The sequence below is a fragment of the Podarcis muralis genome, chromosome 1, assembly GCF_964188315.1.
Source record: "Podarcis muralis chromosome 1, rPodMur119.hap1.1, whole genome shotgun sequence".
In the NCBI taxonomy this organism is placed as follows: Eukaryota; Metazoa; Chordata; class Lepidosauria; order Squamata; family Lacertidae; genus Podarcis; species Podarcis muralis.
In genome coordinates, this window is record NC_135655.1 from 105,549,661 (window position 1) to 105,564,697 (window position 15,037).

Sequence of the window (15,037 nt, forward strand, 5' to 3'; positions counted from 1 at the left end):
CTGTACACAATTCTACAATTTTTATTTTAAAAGAGTCTAAAATAATGAACAGTAGCACAAAAAGAACAGCTTTAATCTTCAACACCTGTGACAATAAACAGAATCCTCTCAGCAGCTGGAGTACACACACTTCTTAAATGATTCTTAAATATTGGCTTGGATTCTTCTGGTATGTTGTTAAAATCTAGTCACAGAAGCCTTGCTGGAATAATAAAAATAGCATAAACATTCAAAACAAATTATGGCTCATGTACCTTACCCAGTTGTACATATACTCAGCATGTGTTCCACACGTCTTGTATGTCTGATGAAATTGTACAGTCATTTATCAACAATTATTTAGATGGCACAGTAATACCAATCAAACTTGAAAACCAGAATACCAAACTCTGATGAGTACTTATCAGACCACCTGATCATGAATACTGACTGTGTTTCAGCTATGATCCATATAGAATCATTTACATCTACCTACCATTTAAAGAACTTTACCTGTGAGTAAAGTTGTTTTTTAAGCCCAGTCCTATGAAGCTAAGAAAACTTGCTAGCCTAGGAGGTAAATCAAATGGAACTCTGAGAACTTAACTGTTGTGTAAACATACTTAGGATTGCACTGCATGGCACCTAAGCCTCCCTCCTCCTCCGTTATGTTACAAGAGCCATGTGCTTTGAAATTACTATTACAAAACATAAAACCATTTCTGTAACTGTAAGGAATATATGATAAGACTCTGAAACACATTAAAGTAAGGTTACCAGTAAGTAAGATTTTTTTCAATGAATTCGGGGACACTCTTCAACTTCAGTAGGGATGATAGGATTTTGTCAGGGACTGATTTGTAAATCCGGGGACTGTCCCAGGTAACCTTAGATTAAAGGTAACTTTGGAAGATTATTTCCATATTAAATGCTTTAATATGTTGTATTTTATTTTTGTTTTTAAGTTGTAATCATTCATCTTGTTTTTATTATTGCTTGTAAGCCGCTCTGAGCCCAGCCTTGGCTGGGGAGGGTGGGGTATAAATAAAAAAATATTATTATTATTATTATTATTATTATTATTATTATTATTATTATTATTATTTTATTTTATTATATACCACGGAGAGAAAAAGACAAAAAGATAGTACTGAGTTCCATATATTGTGCATATGATAGTTTGTATGGATGGATGCAAATTTAGAAATAAATTACAATTCAAGCAGAAATACACATCCCATCACAGTGGGGGAAGACTGACTGCTCCCCCTCAACCTGCTGTCCGGGTTTTAAGTGCTGATGCGCAACTTTTTTACAGCCCAATCCTAACCCTATCTACTCTGAAGGAAATCCTACTGAATTTCCGTGGGAATAAGTGGGGTCAGGACTGCAGCCTATGATTTCCACTTGTCACAATCTCAAGCGATAAAACTTTGTGCCGGTTGTGGTAAAGCTTTACTAGCGTCCTCATTTCAGGAATATGAGGGGTGTTTTTTTTCATTCTACATTTTGAGCTCCTTAACAAGCGTGCTTTGTGCGAACTGGCTATTTGTTCTCACCAACCTTGGGCACCTGTGACGCGCTGATACTCAAATCAACTTCTTTATATTCAGTATATGTATCAGTCAGCGGCGTGACCCCAATAGAAACATTACCGCGCACTCCCCTCCGAAAAAAAAAAAACCCCACACCTGGAGCCTGACTGGCCAGGCTTTGAGAGGACTCAAAACAGCCACCCGTTTGAGAGGAGCCCCCTCCCCGAGACTCTGAGGCGCAAACCTCCGGCTCCCCCTCTCCCTGGCGGTGGGGGGCGTAGAAGACGAGAGTGAGGCGACGCCTGCCTAACGCCCCCTAACTACTCTGAGGGGAATCAAAGAGGCGAAGCCTGCGCAAACGACGCCAAGCTTCTCTCCCCCCCGCACTGCTCCCCGTCATTACGCCGCGCGCGCAGCCGCCCGCCCGCCTTTTCAAACTTGAGCGTTCCGTGGCGGCGGTTGGAAGTTGCCCGCTCCCTTCTCCCGCCCGCTCTCCCATTTTCCTTACCCCTTGTCTTGCGGCTGCGCCGAGGGCTCCGCGTCTTCCTCTTGCAGGCTGCGCGGGCTTGTAGCTGACGGAGCACAACAACAACACTGGCCCCGCGGAGGTCACGTGCGCGCGCCACGCAGGGGGAATTCCACGCCCCCGCCGCCTCCGTGTCTGGAACGCCGGCTCACCTGCGGCCTGGTGACACGCCTCCAACTGGAAGGCGGAAACTGAGGAGGGGGGGGGAGAGAGAGTTGGCGAGCGCGGTGATGTCACCGCTGCCTCCTTTTCAATGCAGCCAAGGAGGGCGTTGGTGGAATAGCATTTTTTTCCCTCCAGGTTGTCGCCTTCCTTGCTCTCTCCGGCCCCCACCTCGCCATTTCACGCCTGTTGCTGGGGGTCCGGGGGTGTGGAGAGAAGGATGCAAGGTCTCCCAGTCTAGCGCACATGCCAAATATTGCATTCCTGGTCAACTTCCTGCCCAATTAGCGCGAAGCCTGCCGGAGGTTTGTCATCTCCGGATAATATAGGACAATATTTTTCACATGATAACATGGCCATGTTGTTTTCCATATGCGTACATAGGGAGGGGAGTAATCACGTTTGATCTGGCTACAGGTGTGATCGAAAACCATTCATTGCATCATGCAGCTTACAAGTTGCTATCATACCGCTATACTCGATTTTCTATATACATCTCAAGCCTTTTATCCAGCTTGCCCAGCGTCTTGCAATTGTGGTGCAATTGACTTCCGACAAGCACACAGAGCGCGAACAAGACTGAGTGTATGGGGGGGGGGGGGGCTGGTTTAATTTTACTGCACACAGGTGGTGTAGTGACAATAAAGGTTTATTATTATTATTATTGCTGTTTTGAGTACAGAATAATAAGCAAACCAAAGTCACTGTTGGAGGTGATAATATGTTTTTGTTAGATGGGTTGCTCTTTTGGCTTGGCATAATTGTTACACATCTGTAAAAAAGAAATGGCTGGTTAGGATCTGATTAGATTAAGAACAGGAGAAGAGCCTTAGCATCTCCATTTCCCACAGTGGTGGAACAGATGTTTAGAGAAGGCTCCCAAGCAGGAAGTAGAGCAATGGCACTATCACACTAAAGTTCCCCAAACTGGTACCGAGATATGCTCCCTATGATCCTGGAGAATAGTACACAGTGATTATGATTAGTAGCAATTGCCTCATATCCATGAATTTTTCTAATCCTCTTTTTAAAGCCATGTAAGTTGGCATTCAACTTTGTGCTGTGAAGAAGTGCTTCCTTTTGTCTGTCCTTGTCTCCCTCCCATTTGTAATATACACCAGTCATAAAGTTATTCATACACAGCTGTTCCCCCCCAATCCCCCCAAGAAGCACCAAAAATTTAATTACATTTAACTTTTAAATCATATTAAGTTTTTAAACCAAGGTATCATTCCAGAGATTGCCACAGGACCTCAGAGGCCTATAACCACGTTCTGTCAGTGTTGTAATGAAACCATGCCATGTTAAAAAATAAGTGATTTTCTTGCCTGTTCAACTCTAGTACATGGGTTCTAAGTTTGTCCATTAAGTCCCAGAGTTGTAAGATCCAGATCCCAAACAAGTCTGCATTTAGAGTCTTCCAATACCTTGTAATAGTAAGCTGTGCAGACTTCATGAGCTACAAGTACAAGTTTTGTTCCCTCAATGTATATAAACAACTACAATAAGCAATTGCCTGGGTGCCTGTGGTGTCACTTCAGGCATTTGGGGGAAAACATTCTGTTTTCCAGGTGAGCAGAGTGCCATGTAAGTGATACATTTCAAAACAACTTCCAGAGGAACAGGTTTTTTGCAGAAAAACAACCAAAAGTCTTGTAGCTCCTTCAATACAGTGGTACCTCGGGTTACATACGCTTCAGGTTACAGACTCCACTAACCCAGAACTAATACCTTGGATTAAGAACTTTGCTTCAGGATTAGAACAAAAATCGTGCGACAGCAGTGGGAGGCCCCATTAGCTAAAGTGGTGCTTCAGGTTAAGAACAGTTTCAGGTTAAGAACGGACCTCTGGAACAAATTAAGTACTTAACCCGAGGTACCACTGTATTTAATATTTATTATGGCATGAGCTTACGTGGACCAAAGCCCAATATTAATTTTGTAAACTGATAAGGCTGCTTTAAAATGTATTACAGTACTTTCACTGACCTCCACACAGATGCAAACATGATACTCTACAATATACCCTCTGTATCAGGTTAGTTTGACTACTAGTGCTTCCTTCTTTGTTTTCAGCTGTTTTATTTATCTGGGCTCTGCTGATGCAGTAGAATAAATATATCATCTTTATGGCAATATAAATGTATTTTATATCACAGCAACGTTGTTTTCGATACATTTCTAAAGTTCTTTATATTCACTAATAATAAATTATTATTATTATTATTATGCTTGACAGTGGTGTAAATATCAGCTGATTAAGTATGCTGGTTTTGCCAAGTTAACATTTATTCAGTATTGCTCATACTGAGTGACAGAATGTCATGGGAATTTGTGGTTCAAGCCTTTTCACTAGTTTTCTTTATAAGTTCTCCAATGTGGGTTTGTTGGGTCCCATGTCCAAGACACTGGCCAATTCTGAATGGGCTTGCGCTCACTCTGAAAGTACAGGTTCAGGGTCTGAGGTTTCTCTTGAATCCATCTTCGTTCTTGGAAGTTCAGATAGCCTCAATGTCCCTTTTACCAGCTACAGCTGGTATGCCACCTATAGCCATTCTTGGGCAGGAATGGTCTTGATTATTACAATGCACTCTTTGTGGGGCTATCCTTGGGTGGGTCCAGCTAGTACAAAACACTGCAGCTAGACTGTTGATGGGGATAGACTATAGCATAATGCCAGCACATATCTCCAGTGCTCAATAGCTTGCCCATATGCTACTGGACCAGGTGCAAGATTCCTGTATTAATTTACAAGGCCCTCCTGCATATCCTGGGGACTACCTGATCCCTTGTATCCCTCAGTCACTGAGATTTTCAGGGAAGTCGCTTTCAGTCACTGTGGTTAGTCACCACATCCATGAAATGTGGGTCCAATTTTGTGGAATTCCCTTCCAGCTGAGGTTAGACAGGCCCGACTCTGTTGAACTTTTGGCATTTACTTTTATAACCTATTAGGCTTTTCAGCTGAATTCTGATTGAAAGGTATTAACTTATTGTTAGTTTTACTATATTGGGTCTTCAATACACCACTTAGACACACCAAAATGTTGAGATAAATATATATAGAGAGAGATTTCAGATTTCAATAAAAACTTAACATCGTATCTCTTTCCTTCACTCAGGCAGGGACAGTTTAGTAATAAGTAAAGGAAACTTCAAGGGGGGAGGGGAGGAAAATGAAAGGAATTTTAATTTTAAAGTTACTTTTAAAATGAGGATTTAGGTGGGTAAAAAATGGGTAGTTGAATCAAGATGGTTCTCCCCAGTTTGACAAAGAAGCTAGAGAAGCAGAGATAAAATACACAGGTAACAAAAGAAATAACATTTCTATGCAAAATGAAAAGCAATGAGTGATGCATTCAATTGTTTGAAAATTCACAATAGGGAGTAGATTAAGTCTGAATCCTACTCATGCATCTGAGTTCAGTGGCATTTACTACTACTACTACTACTTATTATTATTATTATTATTATTATTATTATTATTATTATTATTATTACTATTATTATACCTCACCTTTCTCCCTGACAGGGATTCAAAGCAGATAAAAAAATAAGAACTTACAGATAAAAAGTAAGAACAGCTATAGAAAAGGTAATAATTAAAAACAAACAATTGTGAAAGCATTAGAGCTATATATGGTAAGAATTGCAATCTTAGTACATATTGACTGCCTTTGGCAACATATGCTTCAGAAACAAGGAAAAGGAAAAGGCATCTGTACACATTTGTGAATATATAAATTATGTATATTGCAAAGTGATGCCCTTATCTATTTAAGTTTAATGTGTGCATGTTTAAAAAAGTCAGAGAACAATGTGAATTGTTTTCACAGCAAGAGGTTATGCTACAGTATGGGTAGACAGCATGAAATCCACTTGATAGTCTTTTTTGTTTTTTGTACAGTTTCCTACAAATACTAGAACTTGGGACAATCAAATGAAGCTGAATATAGGAAGATTTGGGACATACAAAAGCCCTTCTTCACAGTGCATAAACTATGGAATTTGCTCCCACAAGTGATGGCCACCAACTTTAGAAGATTAGAGAAATTCATGCAGGGAAAGGTTCTCAGTGGCTACTAGTCATAAGGATGGCTATATTCTTTTTCCACTGCTAGAAGAGTATGCTTCTGAATACTTGTTGGAATCACAAGTTGCAGTCAGGTTCTGCTTGCAGGCTTCTCATAAGCATCTGGATAGGATGCTGGACTAGGCAGGCTTTTGGCCAGAACCAGCAGTTTCCCTTCTTTTCTTATGGACCTATTGGTGACCTCAAAGGATATTGTTACCTCTGTGGATATATATGACTTAGGATCTGCTCTCTGGAGTGGGATCCCTGAGATCTAGTCCCAGTGACTACTTAGGTGGATTTGCAATTGTTAATTGCCTCTGTGCTTCTATAATCAAAATTTGTTTTGTGGCTGCTAATACCCAATTATTACTGTTCTACTACTCCTCTGCCAGATGAATTGGCAAAAGTGAATTTTAAAAACTGCTATTAAAAAAATAGTAACTTTTTTCTTTCTATTAACAACTTTACACTTTTCAGAAGCACTCATTACATTTTCTAGTACGGAACTTGGCCATAAATATCAGTAAGTCAAGTAGAACAAATCTTCTTGTAAGCCTTTGTATGCTAGAGATAAAAGACTGATTTCTAATTTGGATAAAATAGAATTAAATATTTCTGAATAATTTACTGAAACTAATTATCCACTCTCCAGTCACATGTATTAGGCAATACAACACAGAAATAAAGCTATTCTACTGCTACATATCTAAAGAGTCTCTAAAAAGCCTTGTAAGAAAAAATTAAATCACTATGAGATTTCCTTGGAACAACAACAACAAAAACCATTCCATTAGTAGTATTAGAGTTTGGGCACCACTGAAAGCTTTCTGATTTTGATGCTATAAATACTTTTGCCAGTAAAAGTGAATTATCTTTGACATTTTACTAGTGAAATACCATTATACAAGCGCAGCAGCCCTTGCACTTGGTTTAGTAGGAACACAATCCTACACGCCCAGGATGGGGAACCCATGGTCCTTCAGACATTGTTGAGTTCCAGCTCCCCTCAGTGAAAATGATGGTTATTGTAATCTAGAAACTTTCAAAGGGCCGCAAGTTCACCAATCCTACTAACTGGGATAATGTCCCCAAAATTCAGTAGAGCTTACTTCTGAGTACACATGTATAGGATTGTACATGTCAGAATGAGCCTCAGAACTGCAGCCTAGACCAGGAGACGCTATGTAATATAATGGATGTACACATACCGGTTTGTGCAGAAAATGACTGTGCCTATCAAGATGTTCCAATAAAGTTTCTGAGCCTTTTGAACCACGAGGCCTTTGGTTTAGTCCTGCTGTAGCACTCGCATAACTGAGTAATTCCAACTAGTATTGGGCTTCCATTAGCCAGCATTGTTGTTTCAGACAGGCCTGAATGTGCTTTGGCATAACTTCACAGAACGGGTACCACAATCAAAAGCCATTTTAGCTTAGCTCTTTCCAGATCCTTTCCTTACTCTCTCCTATTCACACGTGCTGGAGGTGGGGTGGGGGAGATCTCACTGCTAATTAGCAGCATTTTATTTATTTATTTTAAAAAAATACTACAATATATATAGGGAATTAAAATAACCAAGAAAAAAAACTGGTTTGCAAAACAGTCTTTTATTGTATCCGTGCCACACATACTAGTGAAAAATAACACTCCTAAAAAAAAGAGAATGCTACCTTTTCCACAACGTTTTGTTTTAAATGAAACTTCAAGTACTCTTACATAGGTACAAAAAAAATTCTGATCTATTTGCCTCCAACAGGCCACCACAACACACAGTAGATAAAACACAGTGGTTACAAATGTCTTTTTGTTATTTCTGTGGCAAGGCAAATGGAGGGAAATGTTTTTATGAAAAAATACTGTGTGCGTAGGAAATTGTCACAATTTTATTCCACATGGATACAAATGATTATACTTGAATCTGAGGCCCTGGTGGCTTGAAATTATATAACAAAATAGAAAAATGGAAAACTAATATCCCCTACACCCTGTTTTAAAGGCAGGCACTACAAAGATTAAGGAGACTCCACAGTGTTGGTAGAGGATAATTACTGTACAAGCCATATATCTATAATTACCTTAAAACTAAAATAAAATGCTACAGTCCTTCTAAGGCATAAACAATAATGTCTGCAAACAATATGTACACATCATACATATTTAAAACAAGACTTAATATAAACAATAATGAACAGTATATACATATGTCTCATTTTCTTCACTGTCTTGAAATACAATTTAACTACACAAGTGATGCAGCAACATATATATAAATGTACTTGTAACTCTACAGTAAAGTTTAATTTTTCGTGCTTTTTACAGCACATCAGTGTAAACAGTTTTACTTGGCTTTGTTTTATATTTTAAAACATTCCTTGTTGTATTTTCAAGATTTAAAGCAATTTTATTTTCTAATTCTTCCTTTTCACAGAAAACGAAGAGTCTGGATGCTATTTAATCATAAATAATTCATAAAATTAAATACATTTACTAAAAAATAAACTACAAAGTAAAAAAAAAATGAAAAATAGATATTTATTGAAAGGGAAAAGAGAACATTTTTCCCCAAGTAGAGCTCTGGTGGTTGAATATTCAGTGCGTTTTGATATATTTTAAATTGCTATTGCACTATTACACCCCTTATGTTTAAATTCTTTGGGTGTGCTTCCCTGTTCTACCTAAAATAGTTTGATAAAACACACAAACCAAGAACCAAGGGCCATGGTTGCTGTAGGAGTGAAGCCTTAGGAATTAGTACCACTCCCCAGTGATACTTTAAGGAAAAATAAAACAGTCATTAGTTATGCATGTGCCTTGTACTTTAATGTAAATACAGTTCACATTGCTGGTCTCATTTATCCTCATTTAATAAAAGAAAACATGTTGGACTGTGATCACTTCAGCTCACTTTGAAAATCTCTGCCCATTTTTTTTCAAAATGTTTCCTCATGTTGTGGCCAGCCCGGCCTATGTCAGAATCATCTTCATTAAATGTTTCACAGTTGTCAAACACAAGCCTGACATCTACAGCAAAGGCTTCAAGATTAGGATACCTGAAATATCAAAGAGAGCAAAATTTCCTTAAAAATACAGAACGGAAGCAAAGGATCTAAAACCTTCACCAAGGAGGAAAGATATAACAGGATTAATTCAGAACTGCACTTTGTTCATCTTAGATTTAGTCTCACTTCTTCGCTACGTGTTATCTTAAACACAGCAGGTGCTGAATGATACTGGCACCACAGCTTTCAATGAAAGTAAAACTGAGTGAGCACACCTGGTTCGGGTCCATCCAGAAAGCCCATAAACATCTGAAGTTTTAATGCAGTATGGGCAGCCATTTTACCCTAAAAGGTAAAGGGACCCCTGACCATTAGGTCCAGTCGTGACCGACTCTGGGGTTGCGGCGCTCATCTCGCTTTATTGGCCAAGGGAGCCGGTGTACAGCTTCCGGGTCATGTGGCCAGCATGACTAAGCCGCTTCTGGCGAACCAGAGCTGCACATGGAAACACCGTTTACCTTCCTGCTGGAGCAGTACCTATTTATCTACTTGCACTTTGGCGTGCTTTTGAACTGCTAGGTTGGCAGGAGCAGGGACCGAGCAACGGGAGCTTACCCCATCACGGGGATTCAAACCACCAACCTTCTGATCCTAGGCTATGTGGTTTAACCCACAGCACCAAAACCTCAGAATGAGAGAGAATGGGCCCAAGTCATTTCCAGGATTTTATGGACTCAGCATCGCCACAGCCCCCTTTTGAGAACAAACTGCCACACCTAGTACCCACACATTAGACTGGGCATGCATGTTATCTAACTGTTGTTTTGCAACAGATACTCCAGCCCTGACAAAAGCATATCCTTTTATGCCTGCACAGGATGTGGTACAGAATCTCCTCCATTTGGTTTGTATGACTGCAGCAGCAACTTAGTCTGCCTCTTAAATATCTATGGCTTCATCCTGAACAGTGGCCTGGCCTAAATGGTCATTAGCACAACTCCCAGAATCAATTGCACTTTTGGTCCACCTCGCCAGACATCGGAGCTGGGCACTGGCTGGCCGATTATCTACTCTTCCACCTACAAATCCTCTCAGCACCTCAGATTGTTCACCCAGTGTTCTGTTCCAGTAACAGGGGGGGAAACCCGGAAATCTGATTTTACCCAATTATTAAATTTTTAAAAAGTTGATGCAATATTACATTGACTTTTTTGGTGGGTGGGGGGAATGGCAGTTCCTTTGATTTTTACTTACTGTCCATTACTTAGCTTCTCTCGAATGGTGGAAAAATCCATGGGTTTCTTTATAACTTTCCTATAACCGGGAACAAGTTTCAAGTTTACAGGAAGCAGGAAAGGCCATGCATCTTCATGAGTTTCCAATTCAGACAGCAGAACACTAAGAAAGGCACACGCAAAAACAATCAATTGCTGAACAGCTTGGTGCCTCACATGATATTGTCTAGCTATACTTATCTATAAATACGAATGCTGCCTGCTGTGAAACACACTGTACCAGTAGATAATAATTAAGTTTTATTTAGATTTTTAAAGCAAAGTTTCAAAGATAAAATAAACATTACTTGGGAGGAGAAATGAAAAGTAGAAGAGATTTCCACTAGTGGATGATGATGATGATGATTAAAATTTGTATAATGCAGAGGGGGAAAGGTGCTGAAAGCCTAAATCTCAACAGGAAGTGATCTTACCATGACAATATTCCCCACTTTCAGATCACCCTCTTCCTGCCCAGCCGAGAAAACAAGGTTCGGAATTTGACCTGTCACATGTGTTGGACCAATGACATGTTGGGACAGCCCCAAGCCTGTCATGGCAGCCATGATGTCCAGAGCCACCCCAGAGTTAACTGCTTCGGCATGGATGCTGAAGTTCTCCAACCTCAGCAGTCTGGGAGTCCTCAACACTGTCTCTGAGACTACTGGGCAGTGAGGCAGGAAGTAAACCAGCAGATTGCCTAATCTGTCACTAACTGTCCATGCCATGTACCCCTTGCCAGGCCTTCCCTCCCTTCGCCTTCTACAGTAATTGGGGTCCCCCTTGCTCTCTCCAGATCCTCTCTTCCCAGGCACACCTTATGCCCCTTAATATGCAAAACAACAACAATCAAAAATTTAAAGGCACACAATTTTAAAAAGCAGTTAAAAACAATTTAAAACATTTTAAACAAGTAGGGCAAGGCCATACCCCGAGCAAACAATGTTATGGGGGTGGCTTTTATTCTTGCCTCCTCCCAAAGCAGGTCATCTCCCCTGGGGGCATTGCTGCCCCCATTGGCCCCGCTCCCCTGGTAGACTGAACGCAGGTGGCATCTCAATCAGTCCATCAGCAGGGGGTGGGGTAGACTTCCCTCTGCGAGCCAAAGGTGCAAAAAGGCCAGCTTCCTCAAGAGGAGGAGTAATTCCAGGAGCTGTGGAGGAGGGCCTGATGAACAGCTCACCTTCTCCACTGATGGTCTCTGGCTGCTGCTACGTTTGAGAGTGTCGTGTCAATTCTCTGGATATCTGGAACCAACCAGCTGTCAGAGCCTGGGCAGCTGATCTGTACTATCAGATGACCCCCAAAAGAGCTGGCTCAGGCAGAAATTACATGAGATGTTTGCATCCGAGTCTACCTCAATCACGTATAAAATGAATGGGTGCCCCCCCCTTTAAGAACAAAAGGGACACAGGGGGGAAAAGAGCCACGCTTATCTTCATGCAGACCATCACCCAAACACCATTTTCTCCACATCAGGCTGGGGGAGAGGTAGCAGGGAGGCAGAATGATGAAGTTCCGCTCCTTTCATTCATTCAAGCTTTTACTCTACCATTGGGGTCTCCTCCACCTCTTTCTTACAAATGACCAGGACAGACCCAGGTTTAAACAAATAGGTCATCTGCTGCAGCACTGCGTGTACTTGGAGGGTTTCAACTTGCCCATAAACAAAACTGAAAAAGAATATACCCAGCCAGCCGGTACCTGCATATAGCCATGTCCTTAGATTCATCACGTTTAGCTTTCTTCACAGGAGAAACACTTTCCTGTTTTGTTGGGCTAATAGAAATATTTTCATCCATCTTTCTCTTCTTAGAGTCCATTTTCCCTCTTTTTACAGAGCTGCTTGTAGACGCAGAGTCCTCTTCTTCCACTTCTGCTGCTAATGGCAGTTTCTTGCCTTTCTTATGCTCGTTGCTTTTCTTCCCTTTGATCTGGTTTTTTTTCACTTTTAAAGTTTGACCACTTGCCTGTAGCAGGAAGGAAAAAAATCCCAATAAATGAAGACGAAAACCTAAAGGCCAAACAAACATGCTTGGAATGCTTCCCCCCGCTAAGGTGAATCTAGGCACATCACTGTTTTCTTTTCATGCGCCCCTTTCAGGATGCCCTCCTACCAAGAAAATTTATCGGCCCTTAGAAATGATGGGCATATTCTTACTGCATTTACCCCATAAGTCAGTGGCCAGAATCAAAAGCACCACAGGCAAAGGCTCTGCTTCTACAAGGGGGCTTTTCAGCTCCTCTGTCCTGCAGAAGGTTCCCCTCCCCCTGCCTTCCAAAAAACCCTGAAGCAGCATCCTATGAGACACAAGGACTGCTGGTGGAAAGAAATATCCCCTTTCCTGTGCACATACTGGTGCTTCCTGCTTGTGAATGGGGAGGGCAGGGAGACGTTACATCTGGTCTGTTTAAAAATACATGAATATTTCAGACAGCAAAATATTTGGGTGGCGGTAAAAGAGAGCTTGATTTCTAGAATCCTCTTAAAACCAGGCCAGTTTCAAGGCCACTCTAGAGTTCTACAGACATTGCCAGACAGATTCCCTTTTCCTCAGAGTGTTCAGTCTTCAAAGAAAAAAATTTAATCACTATAACTGTTGTGACGATTCAACACCGCTCTATCAACTTTAAACAAAGGCTGTAAATTTACAGTAAACAACAATGTACCAAATGGAAGCATGTAAATGGAAGTCTGTTTAACATTTTTACTTTAGATGTGGAACAAAGAGCACACTAATTAAACGGGCGATTCATACTAAAATGGAAGAAGCTGCAAATGAAAAGGAGACCAAAGGGGGTAAAAACCACCAATAGACCCAGACAGATTACAAAACAATGCTTGAGAAAGCTAAGAAGTGAGATTCTATGTGACAAAATAAAGAGCCGTATTAATCTGAATCCAAACAGCTTAACCATGCTGTTCAGCCATAAAATGGGGGGGGGGGGGTTTGAGAACAGAGAAAATATTATACAAAAGTGATAGCTAGAAAAATACACACCATGATTTAAGGTTATATACACAAAAACATGCAGTAAATTAATTGGATAATAGCAGATGTCTTCCAGGAATAAAAGAAATTTAAAATAGCTATTGATTGTAAGGATCCATGTTTTTTACATGAAATAATAACAAAAGCCTTGCAGCACCTTTAACAAATATATTACGGGATAAGTACTCATGGACTACAGTGCACTGCAGAACATCACAGTCTTGCTTCTTTGCTACTTCCACCTTCATTATAAATGTGGATGAAGAAGGTTTTGCTCTATGTATACATTGGGAGATATCCTGCATTACTCATGCTCAGAGAAGATCCACTATTCCAATGAGACTTTTGTGAATATAACTTAGTTGGATCCATCACTCATAGCAATAAAAAGAAAAATACATTCCTTAACACTTAACTTGTCTATTGCATTTTCTCTCTTGCCACTTAGGAAGTGTTCCCTTTACACACTATATATCATTATGGACACAAAACATTTTGCATGTACTATACCTGTAAAAAAACCTGTTTAGGGGAGCTTTTAATATCTGAAGGACTATTGTATTTTAATATTTTGTTGTAAGCCAACCAAAGTGGCTGGGGAAACCCAGCCAGATGGGCAGGGTATAAATAACAAATTATTATTATTATTAACGGGATGCGGGTGGTGCTGTGGTTAAAACCTCAGCGCCTAGGACTTGCCGATCGCATAGTCGGTGGTTCGAATCCCCGCGGCGGGGTGAGCTCCCGCTGCTCAGTCCCAGCGCCTGCCAACCTAGCAGTTCGAAAGCACCCCTGGGTGCAAGTAGATAAATAGTGACCGCTTACTAGTGGGAAGATAAACGGCGTTTCCGTGTGTCACGCTGGCCACGTGACCCGGAAGTGTCTGCGGACAGCGCTGGCTCCCGGCCTCTAGAGTGAGATGAGCGCACAACCCTAGTGTCTGTCACGACTGGCCCGTACGGGCAGGGGTACCTTTACCTTTATTATTATTATTATTATTATTATTATTATTATTATTATTATTTGAAGAGGTCCTGAATGGCAATAGGGAAATGCAGAAGACAAATTATGTGTAGATATATCTAAATTATACTTCGTTTTGACACTGATAAATTCGATTTAAATAGTTTAGGGACCAGTTAAATTTAAAACCATGCTAAAACACATGGCAACTTAATCCTACATCTCAGTTTGCTGTGAAAGGCAAGTACACAAATTCATCAAGCAGTGGATTATACATATGTAAAAATTCTCAACCCTGCCCCAACCTTTCTGCTTCAGTTTTTCTTAGTTATCATTTTCTAATTCTAAATTCACTTTCCCAACATTTCCACGTCTGATTGCAATTAAAAAAAAAACAACCCTCAGAAATTACATCAGTATTTTAGCACATTTCACCTAATGTTCATTTTTTGCATGCAATTTTCCTTAATATACAATTTTTACAAGCAATGGTCATAATATAATTCATTTTGTTTGCTATTTTCACTTATA

The 15,037-nt window shown here is 40.5% G+C and overlaps 2 protein-coding genes across 26 annotated transcripts in view; both read right to left on the reverse strand.

Moving 5' to 3' along the window:
• The window catches only part of WDSUB1 (WD repeat, sterile alpha motif and U-box domain containing 1), a 28,063-nt gene extending 25,830 nt beyond the window's left edge, over positions 1–2,233 (reverse strand). Inside the window, exons 1-2 of one of the 4 annotated variants that reach the window (XM_028746547.2) lie at positions 2,023–2,232; positions 86–202 (exon numbers count right to left, since the gene is read on the reverse strand). The gene's annotated coding sequence lies outside the window, so the exon portion shown is untranslated. The other 3 variants (XM_028746582.2, XM_028746556.2, XM_028746591.2) reach the window with 3 other exon arrangements.
• A 5,632-nt stretch (positions 2,234–7,865) lies between these two features.
• The window catches only part of BAZ2B (bromodomain adjacent to zinc finger domain 2B), a 190,491-nt gene continuing 183,319 nt past the window's right edge, over positions 7,866–15,037 (reverse strand). For 20 of the 22 annotated variants that reach the window (XM_077936471.1, XM_077936459.1, XM_077936486.1 and 17 more), the window contains 3 exons: positions 12,255–12,520; positions 10,531–10,674; positions 7,866–9,327 (listed from right to left, as the gene is read on the reverse strand). In XM_077936471.1, coding sequence (XP_077792597.1) covers positions 9,174–9,327; positions 10,531–10,674; positions 12,255–12,520 — 564 coding nt within the window. In that variant the 3' untranslated portion in view covers positions 7,866–9,173. Of the gene's footprint in view, positions 9,328–10,530; positions 10,675–12,254; positions 12,521–15,037 lie in introns of those variants that run through there. The other 2 variants (XM_077936506.1, XM_077936507.1) reach the window with 1 other exon arrangement.